The 15835-nt window shown below is 41.1% G+C and overlaps 2 protein-coding genes across 7 annotated transcripts in view; one reads left to right on the forward strand and one right to left on the reverse strand.

Annotated features, from left to right (window-relative positions):
- Nucleotides 1–3003, reverse strand: part of rtn1a (reticulon 1a) — a 52377-nt gene extending 49374 nt beyond the window's left edge. Inside the window, 1 exon segment of the mRNA XM_034195416.1 lies at nucleotides 2631–3003. Within this exon segment, the coding sequence (XP_034051307.1) occupies nucleotides 2631–2844 (214 nt within the window). The 5' untranslated portion in view covers nucleotides 2845–3003.
- Nucleotides 1–15835, forward strand: part of lrrc9 (leucine rich repeat containing 9) — a 71854-nt gene that overhangs the window by 6423 nt on the left and 49596 nt on the right. For 4 of the 6 annotated variants that reach the window (XR_004566791.1, XM_034195414.1, XM_034195410.1 and 1 more), the window contains exons 1-3: nucleotides 3969–4440; nucleotides 7383–7601; nucleotides 7921–8061. Coding sequence is in view for 4 of the 6 variants with exons in the window: in XM_034195414.1 (XP_034051305.1) it covers nucleotides 4384–4440; nucleotides 7383–7601; nucleotides 7921–8061 (417 nt within the window). In the remaining 2 variants the exon portion in view is untranslated. Of the gene's footprint in view, nucleotides 1–3968; nucleotides 4441–7327; nucleotides 7602–7920; nucleotides 8062–15835 lie in introns of those variants that run through there. The other 2 variants (XM_034195411.1, XM_034195415.1) reach the window with 2 other exon arrangements.

Below are 15835 nucleotides of genomic sequence, written 5' to 3' on the forward strand. Positions count from 1 at the left end.
CCGGTCATCTGTCTTTGTGGCTCATTTTCAGTCGGTAATCTTATCTTCTCTGTGCCAGCATCACAAAAACTATTTTTCATGTTGGACACTTGCTGTGTCCTTCCATACTCGCCTAGTGTGCAGCTAGTAGAGACGAGTTTTAACACACTTTAGATTTTCTTTCTCAATACAGCAGCACGATGTCTGTAAAACAAAAGGGTGTTATATTATTTCGTGTAAGATTAACCATTTGACAGGCGGTTGCTAGGCACTGGTATCAAATCAGTATTTGCATCGACCGACACTTTGACTATCACTACCGAAATCAGGAGACTCAAAGTTGGGATTGGTCAGGCCTAATATTGATGTTTGTGATTTACCTTTTTTTTCTATCTTACGTTACATCACTGTGTTGTTTGAATTTCAAACATGTATCATTTTTATAAATTCTATGCTAGCAATAATAGAGAAATATTGTGAAGTTTAACATTATTTTTATAAATATGTTTAAATTAATAGAAAACTGAGCATGAGCACATCTCTGTCGAGGTCTAAGAGTTGTTTACATTATTTTCCTTTTATCACTTTGTTCCTTTGATGTCTTCTCTAACATTCTTCTCTTATGACATCATCTGACATGTTCCTTTTGAGGCTTTATTTTCCATTGTGATGTGGAATCTAACATTCATTTAATTTAATTAAAAATTACTTTATTCTTATAAAAAAAAGTTGACAGAGGAGGAGCTAAACAAATCCCAAACTTACAGACCTGGCTCATGAACAGTGACAAAAACATTTACAACATGCATGTGGAAGACCACCTGTGAGAGGTTATATTTATTTATTTCAAATGTGTTGACGCAATGTGTTTATCAGTTGTGTGTTTATAAAATAACAGACATGATTTAAAAAGAAATCCTTTGAAATTGTGGTCACATGATATCTGTACATCACTGTGATTTAAAATATTGTAGTGATCTAAAATGTTGGTCAACAAATTACACTTTGTACAATTTCAATGAAGTTTTGTGGTTTTAGGGTTTGTTTCTATGTTGTTGGGTTTTTTTTTTAATTAAATGAATAGCAATTTAAATGTTGTATATTGTTGAGTCCTGGTCCAGTATGAGAGCATGTGTTGGTACTGTGTGTCATTGCACCCACGGCACTATGGTCCCACCACCTTGGGTCCCAGATGACAATCATGCAGGCAGACAACCGGCCTTAGGTCGCCGTTAGTATTCATGCCTCACAACCATAAAATAAGACAAGAAGCACCAGGACCCTGAAGACTTACACTGGATCTCCTGCAAAGATGTTGTCATTACCAACCACCTTTGTCCACACACGTCATGATTCCATAAACTATTTCCAGATGTCTCTTGACCTCCAAGGACCCAGAGACACAACTGTCACTGCTGAGATAAGTGAACGCCTCTGCAAGTTCAGTGCTTTTACATATCCACTTTTGTTGGCTGAGTCCAGGGAGTCAGTGAAAGTCTGCATCTTAGTCTTGATCCACAGCAACGGCAAACCTGGACACTGAGTTTCTGTTTGATTTGGTGTGAAGAATTTGGGTCTCATACCAGAAATAACTTGATTTCTTCCTCCTTCTCCATCAAGGAGGTTATGATTTCAAAATTAAACCTTGGTGGAGGGATGGGGCATGTGCCAAGTCAGAACCAATTAAATATTGTGTAACTGGATCAAGGGGCAGATGAAAGACAGCAATCAGGATCAAAGCAAATCTCAAACATAACGCAATGCTAATATACCCTTGGCCATATGAGCATAAACATAGGAAACAATGTGACTTTTTGACCTTTTAAAATAGGTCAAGGTTAGCTACCTTTGAACTTGTCCAAGGTCTGTGTCCCAATGTTCCCTGTGAATTTGAAGACCCTGGCAGTAATAGGACTGGACTTAAGCTGAGCACAGACAGATGGACAGAATACCAATGGCCATATTTTGGCCTTGGATAATAACTGAGATCAAAGATGAGTAAACAACATTAACTATCAGTGTTCCGATTCAAAGGTTAGGATCAAAGATAAGAGAAAAAGGATGAAACGTCAGGAAAATGACAGCATCAGAGTAAAAGTTTTGAAGTAATGCGATTAGGGTCAAATATCAATGATCAGAATAAACTGTTCAGCAATCACTCGAAAAGAGGAATGAAAATTCAAACCTCATCTCTGGGATCAAAGCTCAGCAATCAGAATTAATGATCAGTAACCAAGACACAATGGGACAATATGCACTCTACTGTGTACCCATCTAGTTTCTGTTTGATATGGGGGAATGGGTCTTGCTCAAGGGTACCTCAAAAAATCAGGAACTGACCCCACCAACCTTTCATTTACTTGGCAGTCAGCTCAGAGCAACAGTCATCCACCAATTTTCAAATTCCTATAAATAAAAGTCAATAAATAACGCAGAATACTTTATATTTCTACTCTCAGCTGATGTTTCATAAGATATTTTGATCAAGTCAGCTGATTTCTTGGCGTTTTTCGAAGCCTGAACTTTTCCCTCGTCGGTCTGTTGTGCATCTGTTGCGTCATTCACGCTGTTTTTAAGCGCGTGTATGGACGTGACCCCGAACATGTCTGCGCTTTGACGGACAGCCTATATTTAGACATAACAAGCTTTACCTGTGGATGCAGTTTCCATAGCAACGGGAGGCTTTTTGCCGTCGTCCTGGAAAGGATGAAATTGTTGATCCAGGTTGCCCGCCGCCTCGTCTCCTCTCGGATTCAGTTCTTCGCGCAGCTCGTCGAACCGGGTCGCGGTGTTTCCGAACAGGCCGTTTCTGTCCAACTCGTCCCCGATCCACTTCCCGTCCGAGCCGAGCTCCTGAGCTGACATGCTGGTTGCGGTGGTCGGGCGGAGGGATGCGTGCTACAGGCGGCTGAGCTGTGAATGATGGAGAGGCGGCGGTCGGTCGGTCGTTCACGGAGGAGGTTGATTGTTTTAGTGCTCCGACGCTGACGTCACGATGTCCGTGCGGTTCAGAAGTGGCACTTTATTTGGGGCAGAGTAAAATATGAAGGAGCGTTTTTGTGTGCAGAGAAACAAGTGTTTACCAACAACAGCGTGACATTTAATGCAAGAAAAAAAAATAAAAATACAGGAAATGAGAGCAAAAAAAAAAAAAAAACAGCTCCTAAAACGACTGCAAGACAGAGATTTACATCATCTGAATGGAAAATAATACAAATTGCGTATATTTCAAGCATATGATTGATGAAACCATCTATAAAATCAATTATGATTTTTTAAAAAATATATTATTTTGTTGCAACAAAATCAGTTGGGTTGTAGCGCCCTCATGTGGTATAAAATATGCCGAATAAGTACATTTTATCCCCTGATTTTCCTGACTGCTTGATGTAAGAATCGTAACATACTTTCCAAAAACAATTTAGTCCAACTATCTTTGTAAAATAAATAATGAAATATTCATTCATTTTCTATGGAGGTTATCCCAGCGCTCATTGGGCGAGAGGCGTGGTACACTGTGGACAGGACACCAGTACTTATACAAACTGAAATTTCACTAGTACAAACCTCATTTGTTTGCTGGTCCTCCCCGAAAAAGGGTAAAGGATGGCCAAATTCAGTGCAACCACAAAATGCCCCGAAGATTGAATAGGTGAATTGTGTCAAAATGGCGCCTACAGTGTCACGTGGTAGTGTTTCAACCAATCACCCCACGAAATAACAGTCGGCCAAACAGCGCTGCCATCTTTTAGCTCATTCTCGCCATCTGTTGGACACATGAGTGCTTTGCAGTGAATCGATCTGCACACAAAAAAAATCTATCTTACGTGGTTTTATAAAATAGCGTGTTTCTGATATGCTTTTTAAAAGAAATTAATAAAGAATTTGATTTCCTCACTGATAAAAGCACTCTGTAAGGATTATTCGATATGAGTTGAAATGGCAGGGTCTTGTGTAATTATCGAATGCAGCATTTGGTGACTGTGAGATCAAGCACAAATATTTGTGTGTTTCAAAAACAGTGGATTGAAAGTTTTTTACACAAAATAATATCTATTGCTTTGTCATTTACAGATTATCTACCACACAAAAATGCGTCTTCTATAGATATTTAAATAATTTAAAGACCGTTCAACTCCACCTCAAACCAGAAGAGACACATGAACCATTTGCGAAATGAAGCAGTAAAGTGTTTCAAATGTCACGAGTCACGTGGTTTCCAGGGGAACGAACCAAGCAGGTTTGTTTCCTCTCTCTAGCAGCCGAATGAGTTTAATACATGCTCGTGAGAAATAAAGCTTCGTTGTTTCGTGTGACATCTTCATGTTTTAACCTTATTTAAACGGTGCTTTAAGTGAACTGTTTCACTTAGCTTAGCAGTAGTTATTTTCGGGACACAAAGTTATGACGCCAACTGAGAAACCAAAGCACTGTAGTGACGAAGATGTCCTCAAAGAACTGGTGAGTTTTATTACAAACATACATCAGGTTATATTCACATTAAGGATTTTTTTTTTCCTTTTTTGAGCTTGAAATGTTCAGTGGCATTTGTATTATATAATTTTATCTGGTCATCGCATTGGGGTGTGTGTGTGTGCTTTTACATATCACACAATGACAGTCACAGCAAAATCAGTGCTTTGTCATGAAGCATAAATACATTAATTTTCCAATTCAATATTTTCAACACCACTGAATGACCATGTTACAGGCAGGGGAGATGAATGCGTTGTTGCCCTTCTTCTTTCAGTTGCCCCCATTAGGGGTCACCACAGCAGATGGCAACCTCATTTCCATCTCACCTTGCCCTCTGCATCTTTCTCTGTCATGCCAACTACCTGCATGTCCTTCCTCAACACATCCATAAACCTCTTTGGCCTTCCTCTTCTCCTCTCGCCTGGTGGCTCCATCCTCCGCATTCTTCTCCCTATATACCCTAGATCCCTCCATGGACACATGTCCAAATCATCTCAGTCTTGCCACTCTGACTTCATCTCAAAACTGTGCTACCTTTGCTGTCCATCTGATATGTTCATTCCTAATCCTGTCCATGTCTCTGAAATTAAATGAATGCACTAATGTCTGAAAGTTATTTGTCTCAGCCCTAAAAATGGTGCAGTAGTTCCATTTGGTGGATTTCAGTGAAGTTTTATGCAACGGTAACACATCATATGAAGGTGGGCATGAAGGAAGTAATTCCTGTCTTAACATCATCAAGGGGAGAAAATTGGAATTTTGGTTTTTTGAATTCATGCAACGTGATATTGACTGCCTACACTCAAAAAATGGATGCATTGGATGAACTCAATTCAATTATGAGCAGGATTTCCATCTAATAAATATATGTAGCCCCAACTCAAATAAAGCGCATCCATGCAAGATAATTTAATTTAATTTAATTTAGTTGGGGATACATATATTTATTAGATGGGAGTCCTGTCCATAATTGAATTAAGTTCCTCTGCAATGTTATAATGTATATTAAAATGAAACTTCACACTGTGGACCACAACATGTGACGATAGCTAGATTTCTTTATTGTCATTATGCATACACATAACGAAATTTTTTTGGAAGCTCTCGGCAATAGGGATAGGTATTGATAAGATTTTATCGATATCGATACCATTACCGATTCCGCTTATCGATCTGATTCCTTATCAATTCCCTTATCGATACCTCTTGTGAATTTTTTTGTGTACTAAAAAGCGGGTCAAAGAGCTTTTTCTTATCGTGCACCCGCTCTGTGGAATGGTCTTCCTGCGACCGTGAGGCAGTTGGAGTCTGTGGACATTTTTAAGTCAAGACTTAAAGCCTATTTTTATTCTCTTTCTTATAAATAGTTTTTATTTTTTAATCAGTTTTATTGTTTTACTTCTGTTTTTAATTATGTATTTGAATTTTGAATTTTTAATTTATTTATTTTAAATTTTTATGTTGAACTGTTCTGTGTGAGGTGTCTTGAGACAGCTTTTGTTGTGGTTTGGCGCTTTATAGCTGATTAAATTGAATTGAAATTGAACAACATTTTATTGAGTCTTAAAGTAAATAAATATGAAATTGGTCACTGGATCCATAAACTTTGGACATAATAAAATCTGCATGGTGGATCCTTGATCTCTGGACATAAATAGAAATAAACAAAATCTGTAGTTTTTGTCAAAAGCTTTTCCTTTCAGACATTATTGGCATTAATGTCTTTCCATACATCTGAGCTGAGCTCTTACAGCCTGCTGTGCTGCATGTCAGGATGTAATTTATAAAGAATACAGAACATCTCATTTTGGGAGGAAAAAAAAGTTTTAGTCGATTGTAGTTTTTTGTCTGTATTACAACGTTTGTAAGAGGTGTCATTTTATTTAAAGCGACAATTCGTTTTGAAGTTATTAATTCAGACCGGACTCTGTCTCGGCAGAGAGCCGCGCAGAGTTTAGAGCTGTGCCAACCGAACGGAGGGCGATTTTCGTTTCTTGACTGCAACAAGACAAGAGTCCCAGTTAGTTACTTTAATACACACAAAAGTGACTCATGATATTTTAATGGCTTTGAGAGGGGTTAAGAAATGGACTTGCCGTTTCTGAAGAGCAGCGAATCAAAGAACCAATGAGCGAGTGGATCGAAGCATTGCTTCAATGGTTCATGCTTCAAAGTGGTGTTGCAGAAACGGTTGTTTACAGAGCCGCTGCAGGGTCTGTAATCAACGTAGAGGAATGATCATTTTCCTGACAAACACCCTCAAAAACAACGGCTGCTCTGAAGGACTGATAAGGGCATCGTTAAGCAAAAAGGCTATTGATATTGGTGGATTGAACCATTTCTTAACGATACTCGAAAAGAACCGGTTCTCGATACCCAACCCTACTCGGCAATCAATAGCTTGCTGAGAGCTGTGAATGATGTGAAAGATGTGAATGAAGGAAAGTAATTCTGGTCCATCGTCTTCAAAGGGCAATAACTGGGCACCTGTATTTATGCATCATACTGTATGATATTGAAATCATAAGCACCCTCCTAAAGTGTATTTTGGATTTCAGTTAAACTTCAGACTGGTTGCACGCAATATGAACATGTGAATGAAGGCAAATAATTCTGATCCAACACGTTTAAAGGGAAATAATTGGACTTTTGTGTTCAGCTGATGTATTGCATCATATGATATGGATATTTGATATGTTATCACTAATTCTCAATAATGTGTAATTTGACAGGAAAATAATTAACTGGAAAAAAATATTCACAATACTAGTTAGTGCCTGCTCTCGACTTCCCTCTTAACTGTTTCAGAGTTGACATTCAGCTTTGTGGGTGATGCTGTTTGTGCTTTGAATAGATTATATATCAGTTACAGGACAGCAGTGCGGTTTCTGTTTTTTGTATGTTACATGCTTATTTTGCATCAACAGTGCATGGCCAATGAATTATCCTTTGACAAACTTGCACAAGAAGGGGAAAGCATTACCTCTCTGGAGATTTTCTTCTCTGGTTACCCTCGTATGGTTGGGCTATACTTCTTCCCAAGGCTCAAACAACTTACCATTGTAGCCCAGAATGTCCACCGCATTGGAGGTCTCGAGTGTTGTCCTTTGCTAAAGGAGCTCTGGGTAGTCGAGTGCCATCTAACTGTAAGTTTTCAATGTATGTAAAATTCCATGATTAACCCTCTGCCTGCTGGTAACTATTTGCTGAATCTGTACACTCTTTACTGATTTATCCTGTGCAGTCACCAGCCTGCTGATAACCGTAATATCGTATTCTTTCCTTTCTGCAGTTTACCAGCTTTTACTTTGCAATTAATTGTAAATACTTTCCTTCATGTTACATACTGTGAGTAGATTTCTTTAAAATGTCTTTTGAATTTAATTTAAAAAGTTGCTTACACATTTGTGGACTTGCATTTTATATATCTACAATTTAATAGGCTGAATCTTTATTTTATTGCAGGAAATATGTGGACTTCAGAATTGTCTTCAACTAGAAAAAATTTACCTTTATGGTAATCAAATCAGCGAAATACAGAATTTGGAGCTTCAGATCAACGTACAAGTCCTCTGGCTCAATAACAACAACATAAGTGAAATTCAGGTGCTTGACATTTAAACATAAAGCCTTTCTGTCTGTATCTATGTCTGTCTCCATATCTTAGTGTGCTGCGCAAAAGTTTTAGGCACCCCTTTAAAAACCCATATACTTTTTGTGAATGTAAAACCTCTTTGTCCTCAGTTGCAAAGGCTAAAGTACTCTAAGAAACGAATGTGGAGAATGTGTATATGCATTTTAGAGATGACCTAATAATCCAGCAGATATGTAAGGTTCACAGGTGTAATGGCCAAATAGAGGAATAGACAATGCAGGGAATGCAAAAGTGTAAAAATCAGGTGGGGGGGTTTTTTTAATCCTCAATGTGGCACAAAATTGCGCAGCACGGTGGATTAATGGTTAGCAATATTGCCTCACAGTGAGAAAATCCTGGGATTGCATCCTGTCTGGTCTTTTCTTTGTGGAGTTTGTATGTTATCCCAATGTCTGCGTGGGTTTCATTCGGGTGCTCCGGCTTCCTCCCACTTCCAAAGACATAGTGATTTGGTGGCTCTAAATTGACTAAGTGTGAATGTAGCCCTTTGACAGACTGATGGCCTGTCCAGGGTGTACCCCGCTTCTTACCCAATGACAGCCAGGACAGGTTGCAGCTTCCCCGTGACCCTGGTATAAGCAGGTATAGAAAATGAATCAGTGAAAGGCAGAAAATTTTATTTGAAATGTTCAAACATTCCTTCTCCAACAAAAATCAAATGTGAGATTATTTTTTTCTGTTACACTTCAACATTCTGATCTGTTATTAAGTTATAAACCTAATTATTAAATAGAAAACAAATTAAAAAGCTTAATTTCTTTGTAGGTGAATTGCCCCATACATTCCCCACTCAATATACTTGCTTATGATCACTCAGTAATAAAAATGTAATAATGGATGTCTTGTGAATTCCTGCTTTCCAGTGTAGAGAAGATCAAGATGATTGTTGATGGCTCTGCTAGACTGAGGCCTTTTTCTCGATCATTGGTGGCTGTGATTCATCACAGTGAAAATTTACAAACCTCAGTGATCTTGGATCATTACTTGTGTTTTTATTTACATATTAAGGAGGTCGTTTGGTCAGCCCTTTTTCATTTGGTTGGTATACTGCATTATTAGACCTGTCTATGGCTAATGCGGAAATCTTTATTTTCTGGAACGAAGAGCATCAGGTCTTGGAAGATGGCGCCAGTGTGCATGGCATGCCGTCTGTTTCTCTCGCTTTTTTGTGTGTTTTTGGTGTTTCTCAGTTTTAACACTTCACAAATCGAGTCTCTGCTGGTATATGATCGCCAGTCCCTCATGGATCTACAACAAAATGTTGGAGTTTTAAGTGTTTTTAACCATTATGGATCGAAACCTCTACCCCCGGTCCAATCGGAAATACCATCTCACCTGTTCCGGGCCCCAGCTCCGTCTTCCCGGCGGAGGCGTCATCGGCGCTGTGGTAAACGCAGCGGCCGGATGGTTAAGTTAAGGATTCTTCTGGCACACTCATTTCGTGGATTACATCCTGTGCAGGGTTCGTCACGCTCCTTTACGGTGCCCTGGCGTCTCTTCGACCCTATTGATAGCTGTCTGGTAGCTGTTGTCGGCGTGGATGACGTCAATTTCATGTTACGCAATTCGGTGTCCAGAAATCTCAGGAACCTGAGGACGCCGCTCTGTGTTTAGCGATCCGCTGGGCTACAAGCTCCAGTTCCTACCAGAATTTGGCTTGTGAACGCCAGATCGCTGGCAAACAAAAGTTTTATTCTCAGGGACTTATTTGATATCTGTGATCTGGATTTCCTTTGCGTTACGGAGACGTGGATGAAAGCCGGTGAGTACAGCCCTGTCGTGGAACTTTTACTGGCCGATTGCTCCTTTTTTAACTCTCCACGGACACTGGGCCGGGGTGGAGGAACTTTGACTGTTTTTAAAAGTTCTTTAACCTGCAAACAGTATCCTGCTTCCTTCTCCAGTTTTGAACTGACTGTTTTTGAGGTTGGTCGCAAAGACCCGGTGCTCTGCGCCGTTATCTACCGGCCTCCAAAATACAACAAGGAGTTTATAAATGAGTTTTCAAACTTCCTTGCAGAACTGTTGCCCAACTATGATCGTCTTCTTCTTGTTGGTGAGTTTAACATCCATGTCTGCTGCCCTGACAAGCCCACGGTGGAGGATTTTTTAAACTTACTGGACTCTTTTAATTTGAAGCAGTGGGTGTCTGGCTCCACACACCAACATGGACATACATTAGACTTGGTTTTTTCCCATGGTCTGCTTGTGTCAAACGTAGAAATCGGTGACTTTGTTTTTTCTGATCATGCACCAGTCTTTTTTTAGTGTTGAACTCTCTTGTGTACTTGAGAAGTGCTGCGCATCTGTCAGACTCCGTCGGGCTTTTAACCCCCTCACTGCCGAACGTTTTTCTGCTGCCTTCTCTGCTGCCTGTGTGCTCCCTGTTTCACTCGTGGCTGACACGGAGGAGCTGTGTTGTCGGTTTAACTCCTCCTGCCTTTCTATAATGGACTCTGTGGCTCCTCTAAAACCCAGGCGGTCTGCCTTTCTATAATGGACTCTGTGGCTCCTCTAAAACCCAGGCGGTCTGCCTTTCTACACTCAACAAAAATATAAATGCAACACTTTTGGTTTTGCTCCCATTTTGTATGAGATGAACTCAAAGATCTAAAACTTTTTCCACATACACAATATCACCATTTCCCTCAAATATTATTCACAAACCAGTCTAAATCTGTGATAGTGAGCACTTCTCCTTTGCTGAGATAATCCATCCCACCTCACAGGTGTGCCATATCAAGATGCTGATTAAACACCATGATTAGTGCACAGGTGTGCCTTAGACTGCCCACAATAAAAGGCCACTCTGAAAGGTGCAGTTTTGTTTTATTGGGGGGGATACCAGTCAGTATCTGGTGTGACGACCATTTGCCTCATGCAGTGCAACACATCTCCTTCGCATAGAGTTGATCAGGTTGTCAATTGTGGCCTGTGGAATGTTGGTCCACTCCTCTTCAGTGGCTGTGCGAAGTTGCTGGATATTGGCAGGAACTGGTACACGCTGTCGTATACGCCGGTCCAGAGCATCCCAAACATGCTCAATGGGTGACATGTCCGGTGAGTATGCCGGCCATGCAAGAACTGGGACATTTTCAGCTTCCAAGAATTGTGTACAGATCCTTGCAACATGGGGCCATGCATTATCCTGCTGCAACATGAGGTGATGTTCTTGGATGTATGGCACAACAATGGGCCTCAGGATCTCGTCACGGTATCTCTGTGCATTCAAAATGCCATCAATAAAATGCACCTGTGTTCTTCGTCCATAACAGATGCCTGCCCATACCATAACCCCACCGCCACCATGGGCCACTCGATCCACAACATTGACATCAGAAAACCGCTCACCCACACGACGCCACACACGCTGTCTGCCATCTGCCCTGGACAGTGTGAACCGGGATTCATCTGTGAAGAGAACACCTCTCCAACGTGCCAAACGCCAGCGAATGTGAGCATTTGCCCACTCAAGTCGGTTAAGACGACGAACTGGAGTCAGGTCGAGACCCCGATGAGGACGACGAGCATGCAGATGAGCTTCCCTGAGGTGGTTTCTGACAGTTTGTGCAGAAATTCTTTGGTTATGCAAACCGATTGTTTCAGCAGCTGTCCGAGTGGCTGGTCTCAGACGATCTTGGAGGTGAACATGCTGGATGTGGAGGTCCTGGGCTGGTGTGGTTACACGTGGTCTGCGGTTGTGAGGCTGGTTGGATGTACTGCCAAATTCTCTGAAACGCCTTTGGAGATGGCTTATGGTAGAGAAATGAACATTCAATACACGAGCAACAGCTCTGGTTGACATTCCTGCTGTCAGCATGCCAATTGCACGCTCCCTCAAATCTTGCGACATCTGTGGCATTGTGCTGTGTGATAAAACTGCACCTTTCAGAGTGGCCTTTTATTGTGGGCAGTCTAAGGCACACCTGTGCACTAATCATGGTGTCTAATCAGCATCTTGATATGGTACACCTGTGAGATGGGATGGATTATCTCAGCAAAGGAGAAGTGCTCACTATCACAGATTTAGACTGGTTTGTGAACAATATTTGAGGGAAATGGTGATATTGTGTATGTGGAAAAAGTTTTAGATCTTTGAGTTCATCTCATACAAAATGGGAGCAAAACCAAAAGTGTTGCGTTTATATTTTTGTTGAGTGTATAATGGACTCTGTGGCTCCTCTAAAACCCAGGCGGTCTAAGTCTAGATCTGAACCCTGGCTTAATGAGAGAACCCGTGCTGCCACGCGGGAATGTCACAGAGCTGAACGGAGGTGGAAGAAGGACAAGCAGCAGGTTTCATTTCTAATTTTAAAGAACCATTGGGGCCACTGTCAAAGCACTGTCAAAGAGTCCAAAAGAGAGTATTTGTCACACATTGTAACGGAAAATTACAAGAATCCCCGTGTATTGTTCAGAACAATTGACTCTGTCCTGAATGTACCACAGCCTGTTTGTCTGGAAAGATCCACTGACTTATGTAACAGTTTTCTACATTTTTTTATTGACAAGGTTGCTTCTGCAAGAGCCCTCATTTCTCCACCCACCTTTGACCCCTCTGTCTCGGCTCCCTGCCCTGCGGTTTTTAACAGATTTGAACCTGCGACTCTGTCACAGTTAGAGGATGTGGTGGCTCATTTGAAACCATCAGGTTCTGACCATTATAAACAGCAGCCTATCCTCCGGTGTTGTCCCTGTTAGTTTTAAACACGCAGTCGTTCAGCCTTTGCTGAAGAAGCCTGGCCTCGACAACACTGAACTATCAAACTTTAGGCCTATCTCCAAACTGCCGTTTGTCTCCAAGATCCTGGAGAAAATTGTCTATGCACAACTTTTAACTTACCTTAATGAACATAATATTTCAGAGGTTTTTCAGTCTGGTTTTAAAATGTTGCATAGCACAGAAACTGCCCTTTTAAAGGTTTTTAATGACATTTTAATGGCAAATGATAGCGGCAACCATGTCATTCTTGTCCTGCTTGATCTGACTGCTCCTTTTGATACAGTTGACCACAACATACTGATAAATCGTTTGCAGCAGCTTGTGGGCATCGGTGGTAGTGTCCTGGACTGGTTCAGGTCCTACTTAACTGGTAGGACTATGCGCGTTGGCCTCGGGCTTTGTGAGTCCTCTTCCGCTCCACTTTTATATTGGGTCCCACAGGGTTCAATTCTTGGACCCCTACTCTTCTCCCTGTATTTGCTTCCCCTGGGGTCCATTCTCAGAAAGCATGGCATCAGCTTTCACTGCTATGCTGATGATAGCCAGCTATATGTCCCCCTAAAGAAAAATGATGCCTCTTCTCTTCAGCCCCTTTTGTCCTGCCTTGAGGATGTTAAAGCCTGGATAGCATTGAATTTTCTTAATTTTAAAGAAAAGAAAACGGAGGTGATTGTTTTTGGCCCGAGCAGCTCCTGTTCTTCCTCACTTGTTGATCTGGGGCCTTTGTCAGCCTTTTTGAAATCTACTGTCACAAACTTGGGTTTTAAGATGGACAACGACCACCAAATGGACTGGACCACCAAATCAGTGCAGTAGTCAGATCGAGTTTCTTTCACTTAAGGCAGCTTGCTAAGGTTAAGCCTTTTCTTGCACAGCAGCACTTTGAAACAGCAATCCATGCTTTTATTACCTCCCGGCTGGATTACTGTAATGCACTTTATTATGGAATTAGCCAGTCCTCCCTTGCACGTCTCCAGCTAGTTCAGAATGCTGCTGCCCGTCTGCTAACTGGTGCACGTAAGAGGGAGCACATTACACCTATCCTGGCCTCCCTCCACTGGCTGCCTGTGCATTTTAGAATTCATTTAAGATTCTTTTATTTGTTTTTAAATCTTTAAATGGCCTTGCCCTGCCCTACCTCTCTGAGCTGCTTCATTGTTACGCCCCTGCTCGCCACCTCCGGTCAGCTGATCAGCTCCTCCTGGAGGTGCTGAGGTGCAAGCGTATGCTCAGAGGGGACCGAGCTTTTTCTGTTGTGGCTCCAAAGATGTGGAACGAGTTACCGCTCCACATCAGGCAGGCCTCTCTTCACTTTCTGTTTTTAAAACCAATCTTAAAACCCACTTTTATGTACTGGCTTTTAACCCAGAATGAGATTCTCGATCTGTTTTGGCTGTTTTAACTGTTTTTATTTGTTTTTTGTTTTTATTTGTTCTTTGTGGTTTGTTACCTTTTATATGTCTCTTCGTGTATAGCACTTTGTTTCAGCTGCAGCTGATTTTAAAGTGCTTTATAAATAAAGTTGAGTTGAGTTGGATTACCACTTACAACCTCAATTCCATTGAAGTTGGGACGTTATGTAAAATGTAAATAAAAACAGAATACAATGATTTGCAAATCCTCTTCAACCTATATTCAATTGAATACACCACAAAGACAAGATATTTAATGTTCAGACTGATAAACGTTTTTGTTTTTGTGCAAATATTTGCTCATTTTGAAATGGATGCCTGCAATACGTTTCAAAAAAGCTGGGACAGTGGTATGTTTACCACTGTGTTACATCACCTTTCCTTCTAACAACACTCAATAAGCGTTTGGGAACTGAGGACAATAATTGTTGAAGCTTTGTAGGTGGAATTCTTTCCCATTCTTGCTTAATGTATGACTTCAGTTTTTCCACAGTCCGAGGTCTCCGTTGTTGTATTTTGCGCTTCATAATGCGCCACACATTTTCAATGGGCAACAGGTCTGCACTGCAGGCAGGCCAGTCTAGTACCCGCACTCTTTACTACGAAGCCACGCTGTTGTAACATGTGCAGAATGTGGCTTGGCATTGTCTTGCTGAAATAAGCAGGGATGTTCCTGAAAAAGACGTTGCTTGGATGGCAGCATGTGTTGCTCCAAAACCTGGATGTACCTTTCAGCATTGATGGTGCCATCACAGATGTGTAAGTTGCCCATGCCGTGGGCACTAACACACCCCCATACCATCACAGATGCTGGCTTTTGAACTATGCGCGGGTAACAATCTGGATGGTCTTTTTCCTCTTTTGTCCGGAGGGCACGATGTCCATGATTTCCCAAAAAAATTTTAAATGTGGACTCACCACAGCACACTTTTCCACTTTGCATCAGTCCATTTCAAATGAACTCAGGCCCAGAGAAGGGGGCAGCGTTTCTGGATGTTGGTGTATGGCTTTTGCTTTGCATGGTAGAGTTTTACTTGCACTTGTAGATGTAGCGAAGAACTGTGTTAACTGACAATGGTTTTCTGAAGTGTTCCTGAGCCCACGTGGTAAGATCCTTTACACAATGATGTTGGTTTTTAATGCAGTGCCACCTGAGGGATCGAAGGTCATGGGCATTCAATGTTGGTTTTTGGCCTTGCTGCTTACGTGTAGAAAGTTCTCCAGATTTTCTGAATATTCTAATTATTTTATGGACTGTAGATGATGGAATCCATAAATTCCTTGCAGTTGAACATTGAGAAACATTGTTCTTAAACTGTTGGACTATTTTTTCACACAGTTGGTCACAAAGTGGTGATCCTCACCCCATCTTTGCTCATGAATGGCTGTTACTTTTTGGGGATGCTCCTTTTATACCCAATCATGACACTCACCTGTTTACAATTAACCTGTTGACCTGTGGAATGTTCCAAACAGGTGTTCTTTGAGCATTCATCAACTTTCCCAGTCTTTTGTCCCAACTTTTTTGAAACATGTTGCAGGCATCCATTTCAAAATTAGCAAATATTTGCACAAAAACAATAAAGTTTA

Source organism: Thalassophryne amazonica, chromosome 19 (assembly GCF_902500255.1).
Source record: "Thalassophryne amazonica chromosome 19, fThaAma1.1, whole genome shotgun sequence".
Lineage (NCBI taxonomy): Eukaryota > Metazoa > Chordata > Actinopteri > Batrachoidiformes > Batrachoididae > Thalassophryne > Thalassophryne amazonica.